Below are 14,511 nucleotides of genomic sequence, written 5' to 3'. Positions count from 1 at the left end.
CTGCGCCACTAGGGAGGGCCCTATAATGTATATTTTTTAGGGGACTTGGAGCTAAGTGGAATAATCAAGAGGCATAAGGCTGGCGAAGGAGGACTCTGGGATGTTGCCCGCATTTCAGTCTTAGGTGACCGGGTAGCTATTGGTGCCATTCAGTTAAACAGACACAAGAAAGAAGAGGCTGGTGGGAAGATGATGGACTCATTAAGTGCCTGCTTTATTCGGGGCGCTCTACACGAATGACCACATTGAAGCCTCATAAGATGCCCACTATGCTTATCATCACTTTAAATAGGGGAATACTGAGGAATGAACACGATCGCTTACACCTTTCTGCTACAAACCAAGAAATACTTGCTAAAATATTAAAAAATATATTGAATAAAAATAAAAATATTGGTAGATGACTAGCTACTGATAAATAAAATACTTTCCCTCTAAAGCAAATTTGGAAACTCCAAGCCAGTGTGGACACACTGGGAATTTATAGGGAAAATGAGCCCCACTGAAGATGCGATATCACTTAAAAAATCATGATTTCATCCAAGAAAAATAAGTATAAGCTACAATGAGGCCAGAGTACAGAGACACAAAAAAACAGGTTAATTAGCATTCCTAAATAATAATGCTATCTGCATTTAAAAGATGTTATCAGTCTTTTTGAGTGATGGGGGAGAACGAAGGAGAAACTACAATGAAAGAAGTGAGTACTAGGGGAACACTCTAGTACTTCGAGGCGAAGTCACTTATCCAAGGTAACGTAACTGCTAAGTGTAGAGTTGGGGTCCCCACACGTGTTTGTGCTAGACTCACTGGACTCCAGAAGTCTACTGGACACCCAGACCCGTTGCAGAGGTGCTAGACTCACTGGACTCCAGAAGTCTACTGGACACCCAGACCCGTTGCAGAGGTGAGTGTGGAGGAGGTGGGAAGCGCCCGCTTTCATTGTATTTCTCTTGCTGCTTCCGGTCTGCAGAGCTGCACCATGGCCGCCGCCACCTCCCCTCTGCCAGTCCCCACCGAGGTCGCCAGTTCCGAAAACAGCAGCTCCTTCTATGACTATGAGTACTACCTGGAGGAGCAGGCTTTCATGCTCTGCAGGAAGGATGAGGTGCTGTCCTTCAGCAAGATCTTCCTGCCAGCCTTCTACAGCCTGGTCTTCATGCTGGGCCTGGCCGGAAACCTCCTTCTCCTAGTAGTCCTGCTCTGCCGTGTGCCTCGAAGGCGGATGACTGAGGTCTACCTGCTGAACCTGGCCATCTCCAACCTCCTGTTTGTGGTGACTCTGCCCTTCTGGGGCATCTCTGTAGCCTGGCACTGGGTCTTTGGCAATTTCTTGTGCAAGATGGTGAGCACCCTCTACACCATTAACTTCTACAGTGGCATCTTCTTCATTAGCTGCATGAGCTGGGACAAGTACCTGGAGATTGTTCATGCTCAGCCCCACCACAGGCTGAGGACCCGGGCCAAGAGCCTGCTCCTTGCTGCCACGGTGTGGGCTGTGGCCCTGATCGTCTCCATCCCTGACATGGTCTTTGTGCGGACGCACGAATACCCCACAGGTGTGTGGAACTGCTATGCGGATTTCGGAGGGCACGCGACTACCTGGAAGCTCTTCCTTCGCTGCCAGCAGAGCCTCCTGGGGTTCCTCCTTCCACTCCTTGTCATGATCTTCTTCTACTCCCGAATTGGCTGTGTCCTCATCCGGCTGAGGCCCCCCGGCCAGGGCCGGGCTCTGAGGATAGCGGTGGCCCTTGTGGTGGCCTTCTTCGTGCTCTGGTTCCCGTACAACCTCATCTTGGTTCTGCACTCACTGCTGGACTTGCAAGTCTTTGGGGACTGCAAGGTCAGCCAGCGCTTGGACTACGCAATGCAGGTGACCGAGAGCATTGCCTTCCTGCACTGCTGCTTCACCCCTGTCCTCTACGCCTTCTCCAGTCGCCGCTTCCGCCAGCACCTGAAGACTTTTCTGGCCACTGTGCTCAGACGGCAGCAGACACCTGGCCCTGCCCACGCCCCACCACCCAGCTGTTCTGAGAGCAGTGTGCTCACTGTCCAGGAAGAAATGACCAATATACATGAACTTGGGGAGAGCCAGGCAGAGGGCTCCCCCAACAAGGGGGGTGCGGGATAAAATGAAACCTCCAGGGTGGCAGTCTGGTGAGAGCAGATGGGCACCAGCTCCACTGGGCACCGCCTGGAGTCCTCGCTCCAAGGGCCTCTAAGCACCTTGCTACACCCACTTGTTCACTCTCCGTTCCCAAGCATCAGGGGCGCTTACTTTCTAGGAGCCACACTCTCTTCCGTGAATCACTGCAGGGGCTTCCCAACTGACCTCTGTGCTTCCTATTATCTTGCTCTGGTGTCACCTAGTCTGCACCCTGCAGCCAGAGTGATCGCAACACTCTTGGCCTTCACCCCCCTGTCTTCAGAGTAGCGTGGGCTGCTCCTGCCCTGTAGCGGAGCCTGGAAAATATTAAGGGACCACATTTGCAGTCTCGATCATGGTCCCAGACTCTGGCAGTCAGGAGGGGTGAGGTGTGTTCTGCCCAAGAATGCTGGAATCTGCAGGGTGCGGCAGACTGAATACCTATGTGGGGAGGTCCCAGGGAATATTTCTCTCTCTGCCTACCAGGCCTCCTCTAGGGAGCCATCAGGAATCTCTGGTACCTGTGCCACCAAGTCCAAAATCTTTGTTCAACTTCAGCAGTGGGACTTCCCACAGTCCCACTCCACCCTGACACTCCTCCACCGCACTCGCGTTTCAGCCCCTGGAAGCCCGACACCCCGTGCTTTCTTCTGCACATCCTCACCTCCCTGCTGGCTGCCTCCTGGAGCAGGTATCATTCTGCAGCCAGGCATCCTATTTTAAAGCTTTTGGAATCTTACCTCATAAAGGAACTTGGTCCCATCCACGTGAGCTATGGTTTGAATTGTTCCAACAGAACAAGGTAGTTAAGAGTCACTGACTTTATGCCCACGAGGCACAGATGGGATGAGGCACAGTATGCCAGGCCACCGGCAGTGCTGACCACCAGCACTGGCAGATCTGCGTGTGTGACGTCTGGGGGCCTGTGTCTGTGGTTCTGTGTGGGCTGTGCGCAGTACGTACAGCTGGGTATGTGGCTGCGACTTGAGTGTGCGACTGTGTCCACGTGGGTCTGGTTATGTGTCCACGGATCTTCTAGGTGTTCAGATATATTTTCAAAGTGTATAGATGTGGGTGTGGGTCCCTTGCAAAAAACCCCAGGTGAACACCCAGGCCCAGCCTATGCCTAAGGAGGATGGGAAGGACAGGTTGTAGGAGACCCACGGGCCACACAGGGCTCCAGCACAGCGCTGCTTGCCAGAAGGCTCTCTGGCACTGGTGAGGAGTGAGCTGTCCTACCAGGGCCGTGAAGTCAGGACCTGACTCTCCAGCTTGGCCTTGCTTCCTAGCCTGAACCTCATCCTTGTCTGTTCAGAAACTGTTACAGGGGTTCCTTCAGGACATCATTTCCCCCTAACAAAACCAGGTTCCCTGTCTTCACTGTTTCCCTCAGGACATCTGGGGGCTCTTCTCTGAGGTCTTGATCAGGAAAAGGTTAGGGAGGGGGAAAATGTGGCACAGATAAGACTTGCTGGGCCAGGGCAGGCAGTGATAAGATACCTGAGTGGGGGTCTCAGCCTTCTGCTGCCTCACGGCCCCTGCCAGGCAAGGGAGCTTGGTCCTGAAAGAAAGTATTTCCAGGCAGAGAGCATAGACCTGCAGGTGCCACGGGCCCCTGTCCTGCAGGTAGGGGGGACTGATCTCAACGTGACACTCCGGCCTGGGGGCCCCCTTCCCAGCGCACCTGTGTTGATGGCACACCGCTGATTCCATTTTACGTGGCAGAAAGCTGGGTGAGACCAGGGATGGAAAAAAAGGACTTGAGGACATGAAATAAATTAATGAGATTGCAAGACAGGTTCTGTGATTTAGGTTACAATTTAGAGAACTGCAGGACTGAGGTCCCAAGCCCTAGGAAGCCAGGACATAGAAACTACAACACAGAACAGATGGGTTATTTTACTGATGGGGCTGGGGGAGCTCCAGGGGCTGAAGGCCATTTCTATTCAGAGGCTGGGATGAGCGGGCTTCCAGGAGTAGTCCATATTGGACTGGCAGTCAAAGCAAGTAACAGTACTTTTTGGACAGTTCCCATTGGAGAAAACATCAAATTGCACTCGAACTGAAAATTTGAGGACCTGCTGCCTCAAAGTGTCCAGTGTGTGGGGAGGTGGGAGGAGCCAGAAAAGTCAAAATGTGACAACCAGAAGCACTTTAGAAAAAGTAGCACCAGGATTATCAGAGGGCCCTGCAGTATGGATGTGGAGGCCTTAGCTATGGAAATGGCATTGAGATGGGGAAAAGGAGGCCTGACTGTAGGTGGGTGGCAGAAAAAGTAGGTGAGGGGTGTCTTCTCCATGTCTGCTTTGGGGGATGGCTAGCAGGTGGCATTCTGAGCAGAGAGAGGCAGGAAAATCAGGGGTGGCTCAGGGTAAAGATGAGGGAAAAGATGCTGAATTCCACGTGGGTCAAACTGAGTCAGATGTGCTGAGATCCCCTGAGAGAAGGCTGGGAGGTCTGAAGGTAGGAAAGAGCTTTGAACCCAGCAACAGTGGTGGATACCAAGGGAGGGACTGTTATCACCTAGAGGTGGGGTTAGGCTGGGGTGAGGAGCTGAGGAGGGACCATCATGAGCTCCTACACCAAGGGAACATTTCTCTAGCCCTGCACTCTGCAGTCGGCGGGCCTAGCTACATGTGGCTGTTTAGCACTCGGAATGTGGCCCGACTCACCCAGCAACGGAATAGTGCTACAAAGTAAAAGGCAGAGGCCAGACTTTTTGAAAGCAGTATGAAAAAAGACATGGGAAATTCGTTAATGTTCTTTTACTTAATTCCATGTTTTGTCAGCCTAAAAATCCAGAAAGCCATTAAATAGTCTAAGTGCATTAGCTTGGGGTCAAAGAACTGCAAGTCAGGTAGAAAGTCTAGCCCCAAGGAGGAATAAAGGAGTAAAGTTGTCGGTTTTATAGGAGGAAAAGAGGAAGATGAGGCAAGCGGCTAACGAGTTGGTATCTGTTAGTTAATTTAATAGATGTAAACTAGACAATTGGTCACTGATTCTCTAGAAAGAGAAGGGAATGGGCAAGTTCTATCCTCCAGCTAAAAGTTCATAGTCAGCTTTCAAACATTATTCATCTGATGGTTTCTTAAGACAATACCTTTTTTGGAAAAGCCATTTTATTATTATTATAATTATTTATTTATGTATAGAAGCGGGGTGTAGGCTACAGGTAAAGGGCACGACAGGGTTCGCTAGAGAGAGTGGGGAGCAGAATAGGCAGAGTGGCTGAAATCCACTGCTGAGGGGAGCAGCGGGTCAAACAAGAGAGGTCTGCTGTGCCCTATGCGGGTCACCTCCCTGGCCGGGGATGGAACTCAGGCCATCAGGACGATAGTGCTGAGACTTAATCTCTAGTCACCAGGGAGGCCCATGACAATACCTTTTGACCTACATCAAATGTCCTCAGCCCAATTCAAAGAACACAGGCAATGCAATTTCTCTGTAATATCTCCATCTCCATATTAAAATATCATCACAAATAATAACTTTTCACAGTTGAAATGCTATTTTGAATCTATTGGGTTAGGGAAAATATATTCTAAAAATGAATTTCACCTGTTTTTACTTCTTTAAACATGTATCGACTAGGAAATCAAAATTACACTTGTAGCTTGATTCTTACTGCTATTGCTTAACACTGCTGAGCACTAAAGAAAAAAAATACGGTGGGTGGGAGGATGGAGGCAGACATTTGCAAGATGCAAAAAGTAAATAGGACTTCCAGGCATTATGTTCCAAACTGAGTTTCCCACAAAATTTTCCCCTTCCACTGGACTTCCGGTGACAGGGGGAGGATGCAGAAGGCCTGTAAGAGATGGGGGTTTACAGAGAGCACGAGAAGCTTGTGAAGTGGCTAGGAGGAGACAGGAAGCAAGGTGGGGAACCCAGATGAAGGTAGGGAGTAGGGAGTGCCACAGAGCCAAGGCAGGAGTGGGGCAGTGCTGGTGATCTGAAGCTTCAGAAGCGGCAGGGGAGGTGGAGGCCCCAGGGGACCCTTCTGCCCAGGCTCTGTGACCAGCTGGGCAGAGCTCACTCGTTAACCCGCAGGCGGTAGCGGAAGCGCACGTCATGACTGGGCTGTGCAGTGCCAAAGCCCCAGCGGTGGGGGTCCACGGGCGGCACGGGTGTGTCAGGATCCACCAGCTCCAGGTCAAAGTGGGTGACCATGAGAAGGACAAAGAGCTTCATTTCATTAAGGGCCAAGAACCTCCCAGGGCAGATGGACACACCAGAGCCCCACGGCATGGTGTAGTGGTGGATCTTCTTGCCTGCCTTGTAGAAATCCACTTTTCGGGTGCCGTTGGGGTTGAGGAAGCGATCGTACTTGAAGGTGGTGGGCTCTGGGTGGATGTCAGGGTCCATGTGCACGGACAGGTAAGGGAAGAGGGCCACTATGTCTCCAGCGCGGAGCAGGTATTCCTGTCCGCTGGCCATCGTTATCATCTGGTCACTGTGCACCACCCTGAGGAGTGTGGGGGAGGCTCCCAGCCTCAGCGTCTCCTCCATCACACTGTCCAGCACTGGAAGGCGGCGCAAGGCACTCATGTCAAAGTCAAAGGGCTTCCTCTTCTCCCCCAGGACCTGGGTGGCCTCTTCCCTCACAGCTCGCATGGCTTCTGGGTGCTTCAGGAGGAACATGAGGGCCCAGAAAGAAGTAGGGCCCGTGTTTCCCTGGGAGGCCCAGAGCATCATGAAGTTGAATTTGTCCTGCATGGTTGTGGTCACCCCTTGCTCCTTCAGGTACTGAAGCATATGGACTATCCAGGTGCTGGTGCTGTCCTTTTTCAGGCCTTCATCCACAGAGAGCACCTTGTGGAAGAAACGCTGGAGCCTGCCTATCTCTAGCCACTCACGGGGCCCCAGCAGAGAGTAGACAAACCTGGGGAACAGGACGTCAAACTTGCGGAACTGCTTAAATAAACTGTCTGCGAGTAGCAGGTCTTGCTCCTTGTTCTTTGTGTAGCCAAACAAGCTCAGGTAGCCAGCCGTGAACAAGATCTTGTAGCAGAAGTGAAAAAGATGATCCTCATGCCAGCAACCGGCCTGCAGACTCTGGCCGTTGGGCCCCAGTATAACCAAGCACAGGCTGTCCAGCATAGCTTGGTTGAGCTCCTCCAAGCCATTCCCCATGAGGTACTTGGTGCTGGCCGTGTGTATCATCTGGTGGTCTCCCTCCAGGGACTGGTATCCAAATACTTTCAGCACCAGCTTTCTCGCATACTCAGTAAAGTCTAGTTTTCTCTGTGCATCCTTGAGGATGGGGCCAAAGGAGAGCGGGTCCATGACAAAGGTGAAGTACTGACCCCCTAGCTGCACCGTGAATATGTCCCCATGCTTGGCCCTCATGTGCTTCAGGAATTCAAACATGTTCTTCCGGAAAGCCACAGCATAGCCCAGCCAGGGCACGGCACCTTTGTCTAGTGGGGGCTCCTGGGGTCTGCGTTGCCGAAGCAGCCCCATCAGACATATGTACCCCAGAATGGCCAGCAGCAGAACTCCCAGCACCGCACTCCAGGGAACCATGGCTGTGTTCTTCCGGGAGCTCTGGACACACTGTTCTTGTGCAGCGGCAGACCTTTCAGGAGGACTTGACAAATTGGGGACAGAGAGGTCTGTCCACCTGGACCTTGCCCTGTAGGTGCAATTTATAGTAAATAGCTGTGGAGACACAGTGAGTGGAAGCAAAATGTTCCCTGGGTTTATTACTTGCTAAGGCCTGGTCATGTGGAAGGAAGAGGCAGGACCAGGAGGGAGTGCAGAGAGAAGCGTCCAGCCATAGTTCCAGTCCTCTCACCTGCTTCAGGCTTTGCTATGACCTTGTCAGACTCAGCTCGAGCATATGTGTTTTTTAAAGACTAATTTTTATAGACCTATGCATATAAGAACTGGGGTATAGGCCAGAGGCATGGGGTGCGAGAGGATTCACCATAGACAGAGTAGGGAGCAGAACAGGCAGCACTGAGATACACTGAAGAACAGAGCAGCAGGCGAGACCTGAGAGGTCTGCCAGCCATGCGGGTCAACTCCCTGGCCAGGGATCAAATTCATGCCACAGTGGCTGGCGATAGCTTGTAGCTACAGGATCTTTTACAGACTTCCTTGATCCTATCCCTGCATCCTAGGCTTACTATTTACACTTTTATTTATCTATGCATTCATTGATCTGCAAGCTTAGTCAGCAGAAATGCACCAAAGACTTACTAAGCTTCATACCCACCCCAAACTCCTTTTCTTAGTTCTCTGCTAGTGATTAAACTTGCGTTGGTATCACCTCTTTTCCTTCATCCGTGAAAAGGGGAAGAAAGCAGTGCCTCACAGATTTTGCTGTGAGGTGAAGCAACAGGCAGGCAGAGCACACAGACGAGTGCGTGGGCCAGGTCAGTGTTCCACTTGTGTCCATTCAGATCCTGAAGCCACCCCCTACTGCCCCTCCCCCAGGCTGCATCACGCTCCCCTGCCTTCTTGTCCTCTCTTCCTCTCTGGTCTCCAAGTTGCTTCCAAGGCAAGCAAAGAATATTCCCCTCCACCAGGGATTCTGGTATCCTAGCTTGAAGGAAAGAGACACCAATGCTGGGACTTAAAGCATGGGAAGGCAGCGCTAATAAAGGCAACCAGAGGGCTGTCAACTCCAGATGGAATGACTCCAGCCGAGCCCACAACCTCCCAGACTGAGGACTCTTTGGAGGCTCTGGCTTCAGTCTCTGCGCCTTTTGCCTAGGGCCCTGCCACTGGTCCAGCTTGCTTTATCTATAGACTTCTCTACAAAAAGAGCAGACCTAGGCTGAATTTTGGATGAGATGTCCAAGATGATAGAGATCTCAAACCAATCACTATTCACACTCAAAATAGTGGCTCAGAGAGTAGTGGGGGCTTTCTCTAATAGCTGCCCTGAGGCAATGCCGTGGGGCACTGAGGTGAATTGGTTGTGTCAGACCACATCCTTGCCAGCTGAGACAGCTGTTATCAACCTTCCAGCTCTTGCTGAAAGGTGATGTTCAGGCTCATTCAAACAATTCTAAATATCCATTACTCTTTAACTTCCTAATCAACCTGCAAACAGGACTTTGTCTCCTCAGACATTCATATTTCCCCTGCCTTCTGTTAGGGTTTACAGTGTTAAAACTTAGTTTCTCCCTTGCCCAGCCGAGGTGGATGGGAGAATTTTAGAAATTTTAAATGGGTAAGGTGGAGTGAGAGTTACAGGGGGATTGGGACCCTGAGACCTTAGGCAAGTAGGGGATCCAAATGACTGTTCTTAAAAAAAGGGCCATAAAGGGAGATGGCACATGGGTAAATTGGTGATGGGAATCCCACGGGGATTACAATTGAGATGGGAAAGGCACAAAATGATGTATATATATATATAAAACTATTATATTATTAAAAAAAAAAGGCCATAAAGGCCACCGGTGGCCATTGGCCTAATACTTTAGCAGCCAGCACAGACCTGTGTCCTAAATAAATCTCATGACCACAGGTCCAAGTATAAAAAATGGTCCCACTTCCTCACCACACACTTTCCTCTCATGATAATCAATAAATCTGCCTTTCTACTTTCCATTCTGTCTCTGGTGAATCCTTTCACCCCTAGGTCCTGGCGTCCCTTGGCCAGCTGTTGAGTTCACCCTCGCAGTACTCTCGCCAGTGAATTCCCTTTGCCTGGTGCACCTCCCTGAGGCTGGAGCTGGAAATGTCCACACTCTGGCTCTCAAAGCTCTGGCTAGAGAGCGCGGACGTGCAGAAAGCCTCCTGCAGGGTGCAGGCTTGAGCAGATTCAATGCGGATTCTGACTTTGACTCCTCAGGCTGCACCGAACCCCGCTAACGCCAGGCATTGCAGTCCACCCGGCCACTCCTAGATAGATGGAAGTGATTGAAAGAGGGGAGGCCATCCAGGCGGCTGCCCTCGCAGCTATCCCAACAAGCGGGGCAACGGCGACCCACAGAGCAAGTGCCCTGGAAGCGCCAAGCCAGAGCCCCACGCCCTAAAGCCACTCAGCTTACAGCAGGTGGGCCAACGATATAAAGAGGAGGTCTGGGGGGGGGGGCTAGAGAGGAAGCGGACCCGGGGTTCAGAAAGGCGGTAAGCTCTTCCCGACTCCGCACTTTATGCGCCTGTGTCTCTAGGGTGCCATATAGGCCACCCTCTTTGAGGAAGCCAGCTTTCTTCATCCTTCCGCGAGGGCGCAGAGATGTTATGAGTCAGTCAGTGGATTGGGCTAAGGGAGGCCTTGAGGAAGGCTGTCTCCTTCCCTTTCCAGCCTCTTGGACTTCCTCCTGGGAGTTATGGTTGCATAAGGTCGGCAGGAGCCTCTTTTAGCTTCTCTTTGCCATTAGCATCGCTTCACTCTCCCCTTCCGTGGTGAGGAGGGCTCTTAGGGTGTGTGTGTGTGTGGGGGGGTTCTCTATATAAGCCGGTTAAGAACTCCACCCAATCTCATGTCTTCTTTCATACAGTACCCATATTTTGAGCAACTAGGCACTGACTTGAGGGTCTGCTGATCTGCTGTATGTGTGATGCACACTAGGAGTAACACATACAAGGTGGCACTGAAGTCAGTGCAAGATTTCAGCGACAGACCTCGAGTCTTGTTTCATCTCTGTTACCAACTCACTGTGACAAGACCCAAGCCATGCTGGAACAATTGAGCCTGTAGAAACGTAACACATTAACTTTTGCACCCCTAAAAGTTTCAAACTACCCAGCTACACCATATTCAGTGGTTTTCAGGAATACAAGGACCCAGGTACCTTTGGGGGTCAGTCTCTAGGTCAATATTAAACCATCCTATGTTACAGGGTAGCCCAGAGTAGACTGGGCTGCCTGTCTGTGGGGCCTCACCCGCGCACTCACAATTCAGTTTTACTGCAGGTACACACAAAAAGGGTCAATAACGGGTTTATTTACGAAAGGGGAAAGGAATAGGAAGCAACCCAGAGAAAGAGAGCGGAATACAAAGTAACTGAAATACCTTACTGCTAGGCTGACTGAACACACCGAGTCATGCAGTCCGGAGAGCTGCTTCCCAAGCGAGAGAGCCCGAGATGCAATCGCACCCTATTTATCTCCCCCAAATGTCCCAGAATTCCTTCCTGCTAGCTCCGCCCTTGGGTCCTTGCAGTGCTTTCCCTGGTACTGCTATGAGCTGTAGCTTCCAATCACTGGAGTAGGGGGTGGAGTCCATAAGACTGCAGAGTTCCTTTAAGACATCCTTCCCCTTAGCACTTAATTACATTGTTTTAGCTCGTTTACAGTTCATTGGTTGCCTGGAAGATGGGAAGAAAAGTTGAAGTCCCAAAACAAGACCTTATGGCTTCAGTGCAATGGACCCTGATGTCTTTAAACCCTATATAATTCCAAGCCTATCCTAGAAGGGGGAGCCTCTACACCCTGAAGGTGGTCTCCATGGAACTCTGTCTCTTGCTCTATCATTTACAATAAGCTTTGACTCCCTGCTTCCCTGCTTAGTTTCTCAACTCTTCATTTTAGTCTTGACAAGTTCTAAGAGCCTGATAAAAGTGGTCCAGCGACATTTTTCAGAAATATTTTTGAGCTAACGGGGTACAGATGACAGTATCTTTCATAAATAAGACAGTAAAGAAACAAGCTTGATGAGTTTGGGCTAGTAGTGTAAAGTTAGTAACCTACATTTTGGTAAGGAACCATTGGATATATGAAGTCAACTTTAATTAATAACTCTCAAATCTTACACAAGCCAGTAGCTTCCTGACTGAAACAATGGAAGTTTTACCAATCTCCTGAAGAGTGCTTAAAAGAGTCATTGTTAACAAGCATCCACCTGACCCAACAGTTTACTGTCTGGGCTACCAACTAATGCATGCATCAAACCTAGAAAGTATAACAAAGGAATGGGATATTCAGGGACATATAGAAAAGAGTGGTATAAAGTGTACTGTCCAATTCTAAAGGCAAGAGCTGAGTGAATTTCTTATAACATCTTCCCCCATTATCGTGCATTTAGTCATAATGATGGTTACTCTTGTCCACTGTTGACTAAGACAAATGGAATGCATCTGGGTGAAGCCTCTATCCATACAATTAGAGTATCTGATGACTTATGTAGTTATGTTCCTGAGAACTCTTCATACATGAACAGTACAGAAGTGGTGCCCTCATATATGAGCAAAGGCTTGAATAACAGCTTATCAGAGACTTGACACTTCATCTTCTGACCACAACTGGAGCAATGCCAGGAGCTTCACGAGCTGTATGAGGCCGTCTCCTAATCCCTTCCCCAACTCTTGCAGGAGGTTGTGATGAGATATATCTCATACACTCTCATATTCTGATGAGGAATGAGGCTTTCTCCACACTGTCCTCAAGATATTACTGCAGATTACACCACTGTCTAATCACAGCATAAAAGTGACTCCTCTGTAAGGGATCTCCCACAACTCAAGTTCTGATGTGTGCGCCGAGGACCTAGGGAGTTGGTGCCCCAATAGGGCAGCGGCACCCGGGGCAGTGGGTGACACGGGAAAGTGGTCTGTTTCATCCTCCAGCTTTGCTAGGCGAGAATGGAGGACCACAGAGACGCAGCGCCCTCCGCGGTCCTAGACAAGCCGGAGTGGCTCGAGAGCTGCAGCCTCCACCTCGCGCGCGCAGAAATCTAGTTCGAGCTGAAACGCGGGGAACTGGGCGTGTGACTGGCTGCACTGGCGGGACGGGGAGTCTGGGTCTTGTCCCGGCAAGTCAGTGCTGGGCGATTATGTCAGGCCCGCTCGGGTCCCTCCCAGATCCCGGGCAGCCCCGAGTCCGCCGGAGCCCAAGCTCGCCTCCCAGCGGGGAGCTCCGGACCTTGGCGGCCGCAGCCCTGACAAACGGTGTCCACTTCAGCCCTGCCCTCGAGCGGCTGCCCGGACCGGCCAAGGCGCGCCAGGTGAGTGCGGGGCTGGGCTCTGCCCTGCCCCGGGCTCTGGGCCCAGATAAAGGGCAGAGAGCCAGCGGTGCGGAACCCGCCTTCCTAACCCACCCCTCAGTAGGAACAGGCAGGGACTGAGTGGACTGGGCACCCCCAGATTTGTGCTGGCAGGGGAGCACTTGTGCAGCGGGCAGCACAAGTGTTGGGGCAGTTGTCCCCCAGAGCGCTTTGCTCTGGGACCAATGTCCAGAGTTTTTACAACAGATTTTACAGAAGTGGTCATGTCTGAGGTGGGTCTTGAGATGAACATGAAGTTTGCGCTGGAGGACCTGGGTCTTCAAGGAAGGGGCGGTGCAGGTGCAATGGCACAGATCCCCTGAAAGGATGGAGGAGGCAGGTGGTGTGTAAGCTGGTCAGGCAAGCCAGGTCTCTGAAGGGGGAATGAGCAACCTGGGGTGCAGAGGGTTTGGATGTGTGTAGGTAGGCAAAGGCTTGGGAGCCAATGAGCCCTGATGTGCATAGTCACTTAGGGCTTTATAGGGCTAGAACTGCCCCTGGACCCTCCACCGAGGAGACTGAGATTCTGAGTGAGGCATTGGTTGGGAATTGTGAGAAATGCTGATGTGTTTGCCTTTCTTAAGGAAGCAGTGAGAGAGAAAGGAAAGATGCAGCAGCTCAGGCTCCCAGAGGCAAAGGAAGAGGGACTTGAGCCTGGAGGTTGGGAGGAAGGAAGGGAGCTTAGAGAGTGCTGGGGTGGCAGAGTGAGGGGAGTGGAGTCAGAGCTGGACTCTGCTGTTGAGGACAGCCTGGAGAGCTGCGCTGGGTGTCTGAAGAGCCCTTGGCTGCCTGTTTGGTGACTGAAGCAGAGAAGAGAAAGGGCGCTCTGCAGGGGCAGCCCTGGGCAGAGGCGAAACGGGCGAGCCAGAGTCCGGCAGGCCTGAGTTTTGACTCAGTTCTGTAACTCTGGGGAGAATATCTCTGAGCCTTGATTTTCCCTTCTGCGGAACAAAGCTAATACTCTCCCCGTGGGCTGTGAGGTGCACACAAAGTGACACATGTAAACGGCGTGGCACAGGCTCAACAAATGGTAGCTGCTCTTGTTACCAGGGGTTGGTGCCACGTGTTGATAAAGGCTGGCACCTGGAGTACAGAGAGTTGGTTTGGCTAGAGGGGTGAAAAAGGAAAACTTGAAGAGACTAATGAAAAAAGCTGAGAGGATGTTTGAAGAAGTAAAAATGAAGACACTTGAGAAATGGGGAACAAAAATCTGCTGAAAGTCCCCTTAGTCATCTAGAATTTAGAAACTTAATGGGCATCCCCTCTCTGAGTCCAGGCTATGCCAAGCCTGGATCCTGAGGTTGTCCTGGATTGTCCTAGGGCATTTAAATACATGTTGTTTCAGGAATCAGTGACCTTCGAGGACGTGGCCATCTACTTCTCTGCGAATGAATGGACAAGCCTGGACCCTGCCCAGAGGGCC

General features: G+C 51.1%; 2 protein-coding genes across 2 annotated transcripts in view; one reads left to right on the top strand and one right to left on the bottom strand.

The window, feature by feature from the left end:
* The window catches only part of ACKR2 (atypical chemokine receptor 2), a 3,442-nt gene extending 470 nt beyond the window's left edge, over positions 1-2,972 (top strand). The window contains exon 2 of the mRNA XM_004695903.2: positions 974-2,972. Coding sequence (XP_004695960.2) covers positions 974-2,131 — 1,158 coding nt within the window. The 3' untranslated portion in view covers positions 2,132-2,972. The remainder of the gene's footprint in view (positions 1-973) is intronic.
* Positions 2,973-6,176: 3,204 nt separating this feature from the next.
* On the bottom strand, positions 6,177-7,672 carry LOC101626923 (5-beta-cholestane-3-alpha,7-alpha-diol 12-alpha-hydroxylase). Its single transcript, XM_004676621.2, has one exon. The coding sequence runs from the start codon at positions 7,670-7,672 to the stop codon at positions 6,179-6,181; it is 1,494 nt and encodes a 497-aa protein (XP_004676678.1). The 3' UTR covers positions 6,177-6,178.
* Positions 7,673-14,511: the final 6,839 nt, after the last annotated feature.

Source organism: Condylura cristata, unplaced genomic scaffold (genome assembly GCF_000260355.1).
Source record: "Condylura cristata isolate star-nosed mole 26May11 unplaced genomic scaffold, ConCri1.0 scaffold00004, whole genome shotgun sequence".
Lineage (NCBI taxonomy): Eukaryota > Metazoa > Chordata > Mammalia > Eulipotyphla > Talpidae > Condylura > Condylura cristata.
This window is presented reverse-complemented; position numbering and strand designations above follow the sequence as displayed.